The sequence below is a fragment of the Netta rufina genome (genome assembly GCF_964035555.1).
Source record: "Netta rufina genome assembly, chromosome: 5".
NCBI classification, from domain to species: domain Eukaryota; kingdom Metazoa; phylum Chordata; class Aves; order Anseriformes; family Anatidae; genus Netta; species Netta rufina.
Window position 1 is genome coordinate 31,480,663 of NC_140128.1, and position 17,153 is coordinate 31,497,815.

At 37.5% G+C, this 17,153-nt stretch overlaps 1 protein-coding gene across 1 annotated transcript in view; it reads left to right on the forward strand.

The window, feature by feature from the left end:
• The window catches only part of LOC311209679 (cytosolic phospholipase A2 epsilon-like), a gene marked incomplete at both ends in the record, with an annotated part of 30,781 nt that extends 14,182 nt beyond the window's left edge, over positions 1-16,599 (forward strand). Inside the window, 15 exons of the mRNA XM_084287178.1 lie at positions 2,883-2,925; positions 3,420-3,483; positions 4,761-4,903; positions 5,058-5,147; positions 5,820-5,857; positions 7,709-7,844; positions 9,601-9,737; positions 10,916-11,138; positions 12,092-12,206; positions 12,918-13,055; positions 13,326-13,433; positions 13,871-14,062; positions 14,534-14,703; positions 15,403-15,589; positions 16,391-16,599. Of these exons, the coding sequence (XP_084143304.1) occupies positions 2,883-2,925; positions 3,420-3,483; positions 4,761-4,903; positions 5,058-5,147; positions 5,820-5,857; positions 7,709-7,844; positions 9,601-9,737; positions 10,916-11,138; positions 12,092-12,206; positions 12,918-13,055; positions 13,326-13,433; positions 13,871-14,062; positions 14,534-14,703; positions 15,403-15,589; positions 16,391-16,599 (1,993 nt within the window). The remainder of the gene's footprint in view (positions 1-2,882; positions 2,926-3,419; positions 3,484-4,760; positions 4,904-5,057; positions 5,148-5,819; positions 5,858-7,708; positions 7,845-9,600; positions 9,738-10,915; positions 11,139-12,091; positions 12,207-12,917; positions 13,056-13,325; positions 13,434-13,870; positions 14,063-14,533; positions 14,704-15,402; positions 15,590-16,390) is intronic.
• Positions 16,600-17,153: the final 554 nt, after the last annotated feature.

The following is a 17,153-nucleotide window of genomic DNA, read 5'->3' on the forward strand; positions in this document are numbered from 1 at the left end:
AGGCCTGGTATTAAGTGGCCACAAAGAGACTTCTGATGAACTAAAAGGTACTTTGAATTTCTAAGGAGAGGTCTGAGGGGTGCAGGGTATTTCTGGGTCTGATGATTTTCTTTTTGGCCTATTTCTATCTTCCAGAAACCCTGAGTTGAGGAGGCGCATCTCTAACAGTTCTTAGAAGAATGAAGGACTACTCTTATACAACCTTTCCCATCAGCTCTTCCTGTCTCTTTTATTTTTTTCCAAATGTGAAAGTATTTAAAACAAAGCCCACCTAACACAAATAAATGTAAATAGATGTACAAAAAGTTGTATAAAACTTGAATGTTAATTATTGAAATATGGCAAACACATGATTTTTAGAAAATAAAAACCTTTTTTTCTTTCTGTAGTTTGGCTGTGTTGTTTTGAGAAATTCCCCCCCCCTGCATGTGGGGAACAGCAGCTCATGCCAGCAGTTTGGTTTGGGCACTGCTGACAAAACTCTGTGTGGGCTGAGTCTCAATCCACCAAGCGTTAAGTGTGCTGTTCATATTTGTATTTGTGGCAGGAAGTCACAAGTCCTCAAGGAGTACTTAAAGCAGAAGTTTTAAGTCAAGAAATGCATCCACCGAATAATTTTTGAGGCTAATAGAGTTTTCTTTATTGAAATCATACCATCCTCCATCTGTCAGGTCATCAGAAAAGTAGACAGCAGTGTATGGAAAGCACTAAAAGAATGGGAATCTATCCATGAAAGAACTAAAATATTGTACATAGCTATCCAAAAATCCAGATTCTCAGGTGAAACAGTATGGTTTTCTACTCTGAATTGGAGTTGTAATCTCAGAATTCATGTGGCTGTAACTTCCTGACAATGTTGACTGGTTCATTATGAACCAGGTATGACTGAAGGAGGATAAGAGGATGTGATCTGGAGCAGTTGTTGCAGATGCCTGGGATGTGAAATGATTCCCTGGGTCACAAAGTCCACCACAGTCTTAGGTACCTGTTCAACAGATATGCAGTGGGGGAGGCATCCAGGTGTCTGTTCCTGGCTTCCCCTGCTGCAGGCCACAGTGTGCTCCCAGTTCTCTTAATAGAACTGAGATCTGCATTATAAAGACCACAAATCACAAGCTGTGATAGAGCAGAGAGCAGAAGTGTTAGTATGTGTAATGAGGGCTGTGTGATAGCAGACTGTTAGGGAAACTAACAGATAGTAAGTGTCCTGTGCTTTGAATAGCAGAAGCCTTCAAACTCAAGGTCTAAAAGCTGAAGGCATAATGTGGAGTAACCAACAGATGACAACAGCTGGGCTTTACAGCTGTGTCCACACAACTGACCTCCTTCCTTCCTGCAGAGGGACTTCTTGTCTGTCAGCACTTAAAGCCTGTGCTATCCTTGCTCTTCCTAGGAGTCTCCCGAGCTGTTCTGTGCAACAGTACGTGTTCTTCCCCACCCTGCTTGAAGGGTGGAAGAAGCTTTGGACCTCCTAATTATCAGTCTAACTTTACACTTTGCTGATACCAGTAACTGAAATAATACTGCGCTCTACTGGGTGCTTATCTCCATAGAGGGATATCTTTTGCTATCTTTCCACCTTCGTTTTACCAGGATATGCAGGCTGAAATCTGTTAAACTCTTTCTCTGTAAACTCTTTCTCTGCTTTCCTTAAATTACTTAATGAAGTATTTTAGGATAGTGACACTGTATGACAGGTAATGTTAAAACTGTTTGACTACAAAATAAGTAAGTACAGAAGTTTGGATCTGAGAAAAATCTTGAATGGTAACTAAATCAATTTCCCTACAAACAGGTAGAAACACCTGTGTGAATTCTCTGTCTGATGTTCTTTGAACTCTTAAAATACACTTTCAGTATGGGATGATCCTACAAAATTCTTAAGTAATGTTTTCCAGAGCTTAACTGTTGTTTCTTTCCACTGTAAAGTTTTTCTTGAGTGGTGTTTGCTGCGTTTAGGTATTTTTTTGTCATGTGTTTGTGCTGGTATCTAATAGTTTATGAAAATAATCCAACAAATTTTTAATTAAGTTATGAATCTGATTTTAAAGGAAACTTATTGAATAGTTTTTGCTGAGATTAAATACACGTCTTAACTATATAACTGTGAGACTACAGGATGTATAATAAGTCTGAATAAATGACTCATGCTGTCTATGTCAGATTGAGGAGCTGCTGCTAAATCCATACAATTTTCTGTTTGCGTATTCCCTTAGGACTAATATAAGTTATGAGATATGACAATTTAATAAGATATTAAATTATAAGATAATCTTTAATGAGGAACTGCCTATGTGGTGTGTGCTTTGTTTTATTCTTTGAGGGAAAGATATTTATAAAAATGGGTTTCTGCAGTATATCAACCTACTTCTGCCCTTAAATGGGTAAGTGGAAACACATCTCACATTGTGATATGTTAAAATTTCATGTCTATATTGCAAATCTTTTTATAGAAGTGAATAAAATGTCTCCCACCTTAATGTTTCTGTGGAAATCTGGACAAATTCTTTTTTTTAGTATAAAAACTTGGGACAAACTGTATAATGCTTGAAACAATCAGGATAGATGCAACAATCTCCAGTTCTTCTCAATCTTTATGTTCTGCATCAGTATTCATTACATGTTTTTCTAAAGCAATGATGAAAAAACACAGCAGTACAAGTTCAGCTTTGTATTCTATTGTGAGAGAAGGATGGGATAGTCTGGTAGAATCTTGTTTGTTAACAGCTTTAAAGAATTTGTAAATGAGAATGAACGTTAAATGTCAAAGTTGATGTGGGATGGGGTGGGTGAGTGAAATGACCTGTGTATTAACTGATAGAATCAAATGTTTATCCAAGTTGTTCCATGGATAACATTGCATTCTCCACTTTATTTTTCAGTCTGGACTATCCTGATGGCATCATTACTAATGGAGTACTAGTGGTAATGTTTATTTCTTACAGTCTTCCCTATGACTTCATAATACTTTTAACTTTGGAAACTGAGTTATGCCCCAAAGCCAGTACTGTCAGCCATGTTGTCCTACTGAGAATAAAGGTCTGTAGTGGGTACAAAATTACTCATTAGTACCAATTGTTTATACAGTATGCCCAGAACTAACAATGGTTAATGAAGAAAGTGATAAAACACTCATAAAAAGAGACCAGTATCTCATTACATCTGTTATTTTGAATAGGTCTCATCTTTATCACTTCATTGGCTCTCCAGGTTCAAGCAGTTCATGAATTGTTCCTCTTTACTTTCCAACCTAGAAAAAATACCATGTCAGTATTATCCTTACGTCATCTGAGCAGATAATAATAGATAATAACTATGTTGCCCATTGATCCGCTAGAGGGGTTGGTGAAGGACAGTATGAATAACTTGCAAAGATATTTACACATCTCTTAATCATCATTTATCCTTTCTTATTGCAGGCACGTGAGGTTTCCTGTTTGGAGGTTAGAGTGGATACAGGCAAGCTGAAGCAGCAATCCACAAGTGAGGTTATTGCTTCATTAACCTATTGTTTTTGTGTTGTGATTCAGTTGTCATAACAGATGTTGAAAAACTAATAATCTGTTGTGCATGCTACTCTAGCTGTGTCACGCAACACTTAGCTTTGCCATGCTCAGAAAGATTGTATCTGCTAAATTCAAGTTATTCAAGTATTTGGTTCCCTAGCAGATCTTAAATTGATGCAAAACTAGTGCCATATATACCAGAATTATTTTTTTTTGAGGGGGGAGAGGGGAGGGGAGAAGGTGCATTCTCTCTAGTTATTGTCAGTTCAAAATTAAAATTGTTAACTAAGTTGAATCCTTAAATTATCTTATAATCAAGTTAATATAGGGAAGGCTTATCCTGTATGTTTAATTTGGGGTTGAGTATGCAAACCACTACCAAAACAGGACTTTGCCTGTAAAATATAGCCCTTATAAATATAGCAAAACTCCTCAATAGTCTTTAAGTTCATTCAGTTAAAACAAACAGCTCATGTAATGGTGCTCATGGGGCAGATCTCAAGAAATCAGTTGTTTCTAGTTAATTCATGAGTGGAAAATTGACCTTTATGAAAAAAATTGTAGCAATGGCTGAGTTGCATGGTAAGAAGATTCAGTCTGAAATGTAGCATGAGGAGGAAAGGCTAGTTGCTTAAAATTATGCAATGATCTTTCAAGGGAACAGTATACTGTGTCTCTGTGAATGCCAACACTTTTCTGTGAAGAAACAGACTTTGTGTTGGCAGGCATTTTCGGTTTTGGTGACACAATTATCATGGAAGAGTAATGGCAGAGGGCATGTGTCAAGTATTTCTGTATGGCTTTGAGTCTGAAATGCCTGCCTAGGAAATATGACACATATATACAAGGTGAAATATAGGAAAGGAAAGGAAATATATACAAGGTGAACCAGAACAGACTGACATCAAATAAATGATTTTTTTAAATTGTGTGAATTATCCAAAGCTTCTTTAAACTGACACACCTTTAAACCTAAATTTTGGTTTTATGTATTTATGAAGAGCATAATGACACACTATAGGACTTCAAAAGTGTGTAATTTCTGTGTATTTATGATTTATACAGATCTACCCAGTGTTTTATATTATTTTTGATCTCTTTTGGCCACACATAGTCTACTTAATCATTGGGGTATAAGAAAGGTCAGACAAAAAGCATACGTGTTAAAGGCATATTTTATTTATCAGTTATGTGTGTTTGCTTGGAATAGTTAAAAAATAGTTAAAATTCTTTGTTCCCTGCCTTTTTGTTTAGATCAGGAGCTTATGTTTACAGTGAAAGGATCCCATGAAGGAAGCCAGAAGATTTCACTGGGCTCTGACCCTGGTCTTCAGAACATTGTATTTCACTGCGTCATAAATGACCAGACAAGACTGGATATCACATTACCAGAAGAGGTATATTCCCCTTCTGTATGTTGCCATTAACCATAGTGAAATTAGCAGAAGAACTGAGTGTCAACAGTGAAGTCAACTAGCCCTCTTTAGAGGAGAAGTACTAGACAGGATAAACCTTTCACATGTATCCCCACTGTTCTTTACATTGTTTCAGCTGGCAGATAAAAATGAAACACAGAGATATGGGGTCCTTTCTTTCCCTCTGAATTCACTCCCTTTGCAGAAGGAAATAATAGTAGAAGAGGTGAGTTCTGTGAACCTTTTGAAATAAATATTTTCAAATTGTACTTAATTATAACCTGCTAGAGATAAGGTTACTAACTGAGCAAAGTCATTGTGTAAAATTATATGGATACTTATCCAATTTTTTTTTTTAAATAAGACCATCCTATTCTCTTTTAAAGGAAGCAGGTGGTAGCAATCACTGTAATAATAGTTAAATCTTTGCAAAGCCACATACCAAAATTAGAATTAGGTGGTTTCAAGGAACAAAAGTGATGGTCATATGCACACGTATTCCAAAATTTCTTTATGCTTATTGGGGGTAATTCCACAATAACTATTAAGCTCATAGTCTGGATTGATTTTTTTTTTTTTAATTCAGATGTAGCCTAAATATTGATGTTCAGAGTGGTTTGTGTGTGTGTGTATATATATATATATTTTTAGTGAGAACTTTTCTGGTTCTTGTGTTTCTTCTAAGTATGAATGCTATGAGTTAGCGTAACATGCAAGTTCATTACTCCAAGCAAGCTTATTAGATAAGAGTGAGTTTGGTTCCAGAACAATATGAATCCTAGTCATATGAACTATTTTTTGAGAAGCTCTTTTCTTACTGAATGAGTCTTGTCTGAGCTTGAAGGAAAGAAACATTTTAAAATTTGGTGGTAATTAACTTTATTTACTTGATTTCTAGGATCAGTCCTTTGAGGTGTGCTTGACAGCAAGAAAATGGTAAGATAGCCTCTTCTTGTCCTAGTGTGCAGGATTACTGTAAACTATTTTTTTTCTCTAGTCAGTGGAGAGAGGAAAACACCATGTGAGTGCTTTCTCCTGTAGTCAGGTGGTGCCTGAGGTAAGTGCAAATCCATTGTAGTTTCAGGATCATGCAAGTCAATGTGAGTTTGACTCTTTTTTTTTCTTTTCAGAGTAAGTTATCTCATTTTATGACTACCATTCTTAGACATGAATAAAATTACACTTTTTGGATATTATTTTTGTTACCACTTTATGCAAATCTGTCTATTGGTACAACGAGTGAAATAGACTCTATCCCTCTTTGACTTTGCAAGCTCACCAAAACAAAACAAAAAAAAATCCAACTCCTAAACAATCAAACTGAAGGGCGGCCTGGCTTCTGCTCCTTCTGTTTCTGAGCAAAATGTGATCTTGGACCTGACCAGCTGCACCTCTACACCTTACAGGAACAGAATGGCAGTAGTGATGGGTGAAATTGAAAAGAATTAGGCTTTATGGTACAGCTGAAGACTCTATATGGTTAACAGCATCCTCACTATTGTGTGACATACACAGGGGAAGCAACTCTGATGTTCAGAGCATGGGAGGAGTCTGTGGAGATAAAATTCAGAGCATAGGACAGAGATCTATTTTATCAATCTCAGCCCATAACAAATCTACTGAAATTTCAATTTTACAGATTATAGAGAGAGCAACTGCACAAAAGAAAGTGCTACTGTTTTTACATCTACACTAAAAAAGTTGCTTGCTTTTTAGGTCAATCAAATCACCTTATTCTGTTCTCAAAATTAAGCTATCATGTACAAATTTTTCTGGAGAACAGAAGATACTGACATTAACCCTTGAAATATTTGTGTTCATGGAATACTAATGAAAGTAATGTTCAAAATAATATTTTGCAGCCACTAGAGGGGGATGTGATACACAAGATTTGGGCAATATTGAGTGCCCTTTTCTGTAATAAGTATATTTGCCTTTTTGAAAAGCACAAAAAACTTAATTGACATTTGTTTGGTATTGTACTTTTTTTCTGCAAAACCTTTGGCTTGTATTTCACACTTCTCAGGGGAGAGAATGCAGTGTGGCTGCCTGTGCAGAAAAATGATGGATATTCTTATGTATTTGTTGTATGAGGCTTACCTAGAAATCTACTCAGCATGCAGGTGAAAGGCATTACAAATCAGTGGAGCTGCAAGTGAGCATATGGATAAGTGCAGGTGAAGCAACCACCCCAAACCAACAAAGGCAGAACACTATGCAAAACTTATGCTCTCCCAAAGGATCATGTGCACTGCCTAGGATTACTCATCTATTTATCCAACATAAGCAAAGACAGGCAATGCTGCAAAACTTCCAGTTCTAGCTGGCTCTCATGGGACAGTCTAAGCAGCAAGGTGATGGTGTAGGACTTGTCCTGTGTTTTCAAGCTCTATCAAACTTATTGTTAAGAGCTTCACTTTCAGATAATGTTAGTGAGCAGTCAATACCTGAGAACAGGTGATGCTGGCATCAGTTGAGTTTTTCAGGATGTCGTGGTGACAGAAAGGAATGGATACAGGAAAAATCTCACCTATTTTGTCACTCTTTCTCTAGCTTGTGTGACTTGCCTTTTGTGCTCTCATCCACAAGAAATCTAAGGTGTCTTGGACACTCCTTTTATCTTCACTACTTTTTGCTGCCAATAGAGATGCTCCTTTTCTTCTATTTTTTGATCAATATGTAGACTTAAAAACAGCTTGTTTGTGGAGTTCACTGACTGACTGCCCTTACAGGTCCTGAAATTGGCTATAACTGATGTGCATTGATTAGTCCTGTTGTCTGTTCCAGCTCAGGAGACCTGGATGTGCGCTTGGGATTTAGTCTGTGCATGGAGGAACAGGACTTCCTGCGGAAAAGGAAGAAATACGTTGCTGCTGCTCTGAAAAAGATTCTTAATTTGGAGGAAGATCTGAAAGAGCATGAGGCAAGCCATACGGTCCCTGGTAGTGATTCTTCTCCAGGGACTGGGGCCTGGCTCACAAACTGAAACATGAAAAACTAAAATAGCTTAATTAATCCTGCTGTTCTAGGGCAGGCCCAGCCACCTAGAATAAGAGATTTGCAAGAGAAACCAGTATTCTGGTCTGTGTGGAGATGGCATGATGTGCCTTTACAGACCCAGTTTAACCCATTCCTGTTTATTCCTGGTATTGCTCATGTGTCTCAGGAAGAAAATTTATGGTGAGCAGATACAGAACAGCTGGAGGGTGTTGTTTGGGGAATAGCTTGCTCTAGGTCAGTAGGAGAGGCAAGGCAATATTCATGGCATTCATAAGAGGATTCTGAGATGAGGAAGCTAAATTTTTGCACAGAAACTATGGTTAAAAATACTTCAATTTGTTTCTGCAGCAGAAAAGATGCATTGTTGGGAAAACAACTATCAGAATAAATCTGTCAAGCTGGAAAAAAGAGGGTGAATCTTGTAGCATAGTTGAGCTGTACAGATTACATTGTCAATTAGAAGTTTTTTAGCTTTATCACTATAGGTCATGCTCCTGCTTCCATATTTATGTATAACCTTTGTAACTGCTTAAGCCTGGTTGGACTGTAGAAAATCAAGAAAGTACAAACTCACCAGCTGCAAGAATGTTCGTTAGTTGACAGTTAAAAGGGAATGCTTTTACATAGTGGTCTGAGTTTCCTGAGACATGGTAAGGCCAAAATGGTAAGACCAAAGTTTGTTTTTGAAAAAAGTCTAGTTTTTCTGGCACTGCTACTCATGTATTTAATCTTAAAATTTTGAAAATATCCCAACTCCCTTGTTTACCAACTTAAAAAAAAAAAAAAAAAATCAGTTCAAAGTTATAATTAGAATTTTAATTTGTGCTGAAAAAGTAAAACCAGAACATATATTCTGATTTCAATGAAGATTTTTCCTCATTATTATTGTATGATTTCCTATATTTTAAGTTCTTACTAAGTTCAGGGTTAGAACAACATCTATTTTTGTTTCTTCTAGTTTTGTAAAAAGGGAGAAATATTTTCTTCGAGTTCTATTAATTGTCTTTAGAATAGTCAATCACCTGATGAAATTAGAAGTTATTACTTTAAAGGTAAAAATAGACATTTCCCATACAACGTGTAAGCATCCACACAACTCAAGATGTTAATGGAAGCAAATGGTGTACTAGATTAGGAAAAGATTAAGAGAACAGTCTCTTCAATTGCACTTCGAATTTAGGAAGGAAAAAAAAAGCCCTGTCGATGATTGTGCCTCAGGACATAAAGTAATTTCTGGCCTGAGGTCAGGAAGGCTTCAGCTATTGTGTGGTTTGGCTGATTACAGGGTGCTGTGCATTCTTCTGAGACACCGATCATTGTTAGAGGCAGAATCACAAATCCCTAATCTGCCCTGCCATGGTAAATCCTGTATTTTTTTTTATGCCGGCTTCTAATAATACACCTTGAGAAGAATTCCAGGGTGATGAGGTTGATTTCCAATTATGTATTAAGTAAACAGCCTCCTCCGACCCAATGTGAGTGGGTAAGACATGAGCCTTACCTCTCCAGTCAATCAGATGGTGATGATGGAAGCCTTTTGCATCACACCCTTTTTACACAAAGTAATGCCATTGCTTGTTATCAGTGCCTGTAACCTATTATCTGATTTCTGCAGTAAGAGGTTTGTCTCTATTATGTGCATGGCTTTTTCTATCATTTTCCCTTGCTGTGTTGAACAGGTGCCAGTGGTGGCCATCACGACTACTGGGGGAGGGACAAGATCACTGACAGCAATGTATGGCAGCCTACTGGGACTCCAGAAACTCAATCTGTTAGACTGTATTTCCTACATCGGTGGTTTATCGGGTACCACATGGTAAGAATGACCCAAACAAGATATGTTTGTTCTCTGTGCTTGATATTATTGATTGTTTGTACAGCACCATCAACTTATGATGCATTTAGTAAAGCAGAAGATTTCAATTTTCCTGTTTCCACCTAGAACCAAGAAACAAACATACCCAATAAGCAATCAATCATCACATTCATCAGCTGCTTTTTTCACCACATTGACATGGTCTGTGCCTGATATTTAATGTAAATGCTGTATTACCTTTTCATATTTTATTAATTATACCTTAGACTGAATGCAGTGAATTTGTCTTTATACGGGAAATTGAAGAAAGATGGGAAGAAGAATTTATGCCTGCCATTTGCTGGTTAATCTCACTTCCATTTTGGATTTAGAGTGCATCTTCCTCTGGTAAAGGACATTTTTGGGTCTAGTGGAATTAATGTTGTTGAAGATGATCCAGAAAATGACTCTGAGCTACCAGCATCAGACTGCAGTTATTGTTGTTCATTATGAAGTGCTCTCTTCTCCCAGTGGGTATACAGCAGACAATGTCACATTTAAAATAACTTAAAAGTAGTTAACCATGTGGGTTCTAGCTAGATCCACTCCTCTACACTCGTCTGAAAGTGGAGACAATTTTTGCATTGAATTTTGTCAGTCCTTTATACATGTCCAAAACTTAATGGCAGGCTTGTCTAAGTATTCTTTCAGCTTCTCTGTATGCATGTGGAGATCTGAGTGTACCTGTCTGTGATTTTGAGGAGACAGATAAGACTGGTCATACCAGGACCTGAGAACTGCCTAGTCCTCTCACAGACAGGAGTCAGCAGCAGATACCTGGGAAAAAATATTAGACTAGAGCAAACTTGTAGTGGCTGTTTGCTAAAGTGTTTCCCACCTTCCAAAAAAAAGGATTTTCTGAGGACTTGTGGAGTCAGTGTATTTAATAGCCTTGGGCAGTTTTTTAGTTCCTTGAATTTCTCAGATTATTCTTGAGCCCGCAAAGTCTTACCATCAAAGCAAGGAAAGCTTAGGAGAGGTTTTGAAATCCTCTTATTTCCAGGGTAAACAAGTGTGTTTAGTTTTCAGTTGTGAACCCCCATATGAATTGAAACAGGCAAATAGCTTGCAAAAATGTACTCTGAAGCCAAACAACACAGTTAGTTCTCTTTCATTGTTCCCTTCTAATGTTTATTCAGGACAATGGCAAACCTGTATGAAGATGCTAATTGGTCACAAAAGTATCTGGAAGAGGCGATCAAGGAAGCTCGCAAGCAAGTAACCAAAAACAAGATCTGCTGTTTTAGTCTGGACTGTCTGAAGTACTATTATAATGACCTGATGGAGAGGACTAAGGAGGGACATAACACATCTTTCATAGACCTGTGGGGGCTTGTCATTGAATCCATGCTACATGATAAGGTATTACTCCTTTTTTTTTTTTTTTTTTTCCCAGAAGCCTGATGAACATCTGTAACTGTAAAGGAGAAAAAATAATTCCTGGGACACTGTTAAATACTACTAATGCAAATAATTAACTTAATGTTTGATTAAATGCTGTATATTGAGGTTCATTATTAAAACACTACTCTCATTTTAAAGTGAGGTTAACCTTGAAGGAGCCATGGCATTTCAAAAGTGTTCTCTCTTCTTGAAAAAGAAAAAAACAAAAACACAAACAACCTTATGAAAAATGTATTTGGAAATGTACCCTTATCACTTTGAACATTAAATATTACAAAACATGACTAGAAGAGGTGCTTAAAAATTAGAAATGATTTACTTCACTCACATAATTGAACATATGCTTTTACAAAGTGCCTTAGTTACAGGCTTTATATAGGGGGATTATTCAAATAGTAGGAAAGGCCATTCTCTAAATATGTTATCAAGGCTTAAGAAAGATTGATAGAAATATCATTACATTTAAAATAGCATAACTTAATAGTTTACTTCTGGTTTATGCTTATCCAAGGAAGTTTTACGTTGTCATGTGTGACTGCAATATATTCTTGCATATGAATATGCTTGAGAATGATATTAAAATCTGATAAAATCTGCTACCTGAAATCCAGCCAAGGAAAGTACCTTACCTTTCACTTAGCCATGTATTTATTCCCGCGAACTGTTTTTTTCCTTGCCAAATCTACACACAACCTCTCTGCATATCTCAAAATCTGAGAACCCATATAGGGGCTGCTGTTTGCAGGATACTTGCCAAGTTTGGAATATTCCAAGGCAGATGCACTTCTGAACAGTATAGTGAGATGAAATCAGGAAGGAGAGTCTGGATAAAACTAATAGTTGACGTTATATAATTTCAAGTACAAGTTGTTTGTCACCTCATTCCATTAACCAGTTTTAATTAAAACCAGAAAGACGAACATAGACTCTCCGATCAGCGGCAGGCAGTGGATAATGGTCAGAACCCATTGCCCATCTACGTGGCCATCAACCTCAAGTCCAACTATAGTGCTCAGGCATTCAGAGGTAATGATAATCTAGTTTTCTCATACTTTTGTAATTTAAGTAACGTGAACTAAGACTAATTGGATGTAATCAGCTTCAATAATACAATAGTCCTTTCGTTCTAATCACAAAAAGATCACTTCTAAATGTTGCTAGGAGCAAAAATATATTTATACCAGACGAGATGCTAAACTCACAATTTATCCTGGTCACAGGAACATTTTAATTTAACTTACAATGTTTACACCTACTCCTATTTGGAATAGTTATAGAGAGAACTCTGAATTTTTAGGTCTAGTGGTACAAAAATCACTGTTTCCTCTGCTATTGATTTTCACGATATTTGTTTAATACGAACAGCTGAGTACATGATGCCAGATGAATGTTAGGCTTTCTGCCACTGTTGCCCTAAAGGAACCACGTTATACCTGAGTAATACGCACTTTTGGGCAATATTAACTGCAGAGAATGCTTACAGTTTCATTTAGACCAAGGTTTGTCTGCTGGAGACTGCTGTGTCAAAAGACTTCACAGCCTAGGACTACCCTCCCTTGATGTGAGAGGATCATGTGTTCTCTCAGCATACTGTGAGCAATATAGGTACAGCACTAGCTGGTGAACAGCACGTTATGAGCTGGACAGTGTCTTTTTAATTTGTACATTGTCACTATTTTGTTTAGCAGTAGTTAACACTTTATTGCCTTTTCACAATCTGGCTGTTGTCTCCATTAGAGTGGTTGGAGTTCACTCCTTATGAAGTCAGTCTCCTGAAATACGGAGCGTCTATTCCTGCAGAACATTTTGGAAGTGAGTTCTTTATGGGAAGGCTAGTGAAGAGGCTTCCAGAGACTCGGATCTGCTACATGCAAGGTGACTATTGCATAGAGGGAAAATTGGTCTACTCAAAAGAGAGCTGGTGCTAGTGAGCACATAGTTTGTGGAGGACAGCCCTGTGAAGACACCAGCAAACAGGTTGAGCAGGTGTGAGACTGCTTTAGTGAGGAGGTACTTAGCAAGTGTGCCCACGAAGATATCTATCCAGACAGAAAGGAAGTATCCAATGACTGAAGGTACGTATCAATTAAAATTCTTCCAAAACTACTCCATCAATCAGTTTATATTCTCTCTTTCACACTACAGGCATGTGGAGTAGTATATTTTCCATAGATGTGATGTATGTCTGGAATTTGGCTGCTGATTCAGAGGACTTCTGGTGTAGGTGGACCAGAGACAGAGTAAAAGATATCGGTAAGATATTTATTTATTTTTAGCACTAGAGTGACTGGCTCCCTAAGTTAGCCAATGTTTACAGCTGAGTGACAGTCACATGTTTTCTGGAGGTTTCCTGTTCAAAGGCCAGTACTGTTTACCTGTGTTATAGCACTTGGATCTTCTCTGCACCTCACGCTGCTGCAGAGGTGTGCATCATTTGATGAAGCCTAGAGTGTGAGGTTGAGTTTGCCTTGATCTTGCTGCTTGCAGGTAGCTGTCATTTAATTCAGAGCTTAATTCTGAAATTCTGAGTTTGATTTGGGCTCAGTTATAAGTTTCAGGGCTAATAACTACGTTTGGTTTACCTTCAGGTTTGGGATGGTGACAACTGTGTTTATTAGTTATTCAGTTTTTAAAAATATTGATTGTTTCAGGAAAGTGTCCTAAACTCAGAACTGCTTCCTTTCTTGCAGAGGAAGAACCCTTTCTGTCCATGAATCCTTACGAGATTGACACATGTCTACTCACTCCCTCATCCACTCTCTCCTCTGCTCTGAGAGATGTCTTAACAGGACGCCCAACAATTGCACAGTATCCCAATTTTATCAGAGGCTTCCAGATGCACAGCAAGTACCTGGAGAGCGATGGATTCTCTACTTGGAAAGGCACAGTAACATAGCGCATCCTTCAGTAACAATTTGGGCAGGTTTAGGCTTGGGAATTCATTTACGATTTCTGATGTGGAGATGAGAAAAAACACGACTGACTTCCTGAAACTCCACTTCTCCCTTCCTTAGATGAAAGAAATGGGAAACAGATTTCAAATGCATTTCATTTTTGTGTTTGTTTGTTTTGGGGGTAAATTTGAACTTGGTTGTCTGGGGATTGTGTTCCAGTGGACAATGCAAGCTCAACCTGAGGAGACAGGAATAACCTATTCTTTAGGGCCAAAGCTGCATGAGGTGTCCAGGAATGAAGAAACTGTATTGTGTCATTCATTCCTGTAAATCAGTGCTGTTTGTGAGTCATCAAAGGAAGGCAGGGAAAACGGGGGTTCCATTCTTCCATCTTTAACTTTCTATGAGGAGCAGTCAATCTTGTTTTTCACTTACTGACAAGAAATATTTGTATTTCAGACACAGTGATAGACTCCTTCCCAAATAAGCTGATGGAAACAGCAGACGATGAGCTCTCCCTGGTTGATACGGGATTTTTCATCAATACCAGCTACCCACCACTTTTGAGATCAAAAAGGGAGGTGGATGTCATCCTGCATTTAAATTACAGCGGAGGGTCCCAGACGCTGGTAAGAAAAGTCATGGCATCTGAAATCCTTTTCTGTCATCATTTTTTTTCTTCTAATATCAGTCTTAGGGAAAGGGACTGGCTGAAACTGGACTTGATTAATAATGAGAAGTAATATAATTACTGTTGCATTCTTAGGGAGATTAATATGAAAATAAACATAGGCCTATAGTTAATATAGCTGTTAAAACAAATTGTGTTTTTTTTAATGAGATCATAAGGTATGTTGATAATTGTTAATAGGAAGTCATTAGCAAACAATCACAAACCATGCAGAGGACAGAAAGACTGGGAAAGTTGTAAACAATGAAGAAGTCAAGGTGATGAGGAATATCTGGACTGATTGGTTCCTTCTCTGTTCTTTCAGTTTCCTTGCCTTTCCCTTCTGAACCCATTTATAGAACATGTTTAATTGGAACTGTAAAATCAGTCCTCTGGCTTTTGGCTGTATTTGCAAGTTCATATAAAGTGACTGTTTTCTTGTTTTGCCTGAAGCAATGAAGGAAATAAGATAAACTGTAATGTATGCTGTGGTTACAGCCATTTCTCTCTGAAAATTAACATCTTCCCAGGGGAAAATCCAAGCCTTGGAATATTAACATTAGCTGCTGAAGTTGTTTTATTTTTTTATTTTAAAAAAGCCTCAGAAAACTCGGTCTCTTTTGATATTTGATTCTTCTTATTTTATTCATTTATCTAGCCTCTGGACCAGATTGCAAAATACATATCGGGGCAAGGAATTCCATTTCCCAAAATTGAGATAAGCGAGGAAGACAGGGAAAACTTGAAGGAATGCTATGTGTTTGAAGATTCTGACAGTCCACATGCTCCAACAGTGCTCTTTTTTCCCCTAGTAAATGACACCTTCAAGAATTACAAAGCTCCTGGTGAGTCATCTGTGGCTAGCAATTTTAATAAAAAGTCAATTTCCTGGTGTAATTTCATATCTAATATCTCACTACCAATTCTGACCTTCTTTCTAACTTTCTAATGTTGATATTGTCAGTCTTATCACTGACAAAAATAAATACTGTCTCATTACATCTGAACTGTAGGAACTACAGAAGCTCTCCTAATACATCTGAGATTAAAACCGGTGTTTATTCCACAGGATTTTTTAAATATAGCATGAGGGTGAAACTCCCAAAATACATACAGCATAGGTAGCAGGTTACCTACTCTATTGACATACACTTGTTATGCACCACTCTCTGCAAAAAGATGCAGAACCTTCTGGAAGGTTTCAGGGATACTTCCTTCATCACTTCAGAACTGAGTGGACTGAGATCTTTTGTTTTTGTTGTTTTTTATATGAGCTATGATATCTCTCTGAAGGGCCATCATTTCTTCTGATCTTTCAGTGAATGTTATTTCACCCAGTATAAGATGATTGTTTTTTCTCTTGCTTCCTCTTTCCTAGTTTGAGCAGCCAAGACTTTGTTGTCTAATGAGTGGTCTACAAATGCTTCTGCTGATATGTGCTGTTTTCCTTCCCAGACATTTGGGTGTACATCAGGTTTGGACAAGCTCTGAAAAACATGATACTACCGGACCACTTTTACATCCCTCTGGCAAATCCTCTTTTCTCCTCCAAATCTCCATTTTCTGCCTATAATTACTTAAATGAATGATAGGAACCACACGCTGCAATAAAACCTGATTGGTGCATCTTGTGGTTTTTCCCTCAGGTGTGGAAAGGAGCCCTGAAGAGATGTCTGAAGGCAAAGTTGATGTCTCCACAATTCTCTCCCCATTTACAACAAGGGAGGTGTGTTTCAGTGAAGAGAATTTTGACAAGCTGGTGAAGCTGACTGATTACAATGTCCTGAATAATGAGAAGTTGATTATTCGGGCCTTGCGCATGGCAGTGGCACGGAGGAAGCAGAGAAACTATTAGCCATCATCTGCTAGTTTTAACCTTTCAAATGCAATATTTCTGGGGTTGTCTGTGATCTTGTGAGATTAACATGTTTGATACTTGACACTTTAATGTGTAGTAGAAAATGTGTCATCCTGAGGACTTGCTGGACTTCAATTCCTCCTATTTAATTGACTGTTCAGATGAACAGATTGTAATTTACAGTGGTTTAATCAAAAACAAGTTTCAAAGCAACATATTTACATTTAGTTTTGTTACCTTGTTACTTTACCAATGGAGATATATTCCATATAATTTAACAGCATGTTTTCTGAGATAATGAAATATCGTAGCACAATAAAAATGTGAACCAAACCAGTATTTATGTGTGTTTTTCTGTTCAGCAGAACAGCAATCCCTTGAACAGGAGTTTCGCTCATCGATAGCTAATCCATTGTGTTTGTTATTGCTTATCTTAATTATTGACACCCTAAAACTTGTTATCTCTGATGTGATTGTCTACTATAAATTTTTTAATTCAACTGGCTTTCTTCACCTGTCTTTGAAAATAAGCTTTTTTCAAGTTACAATCA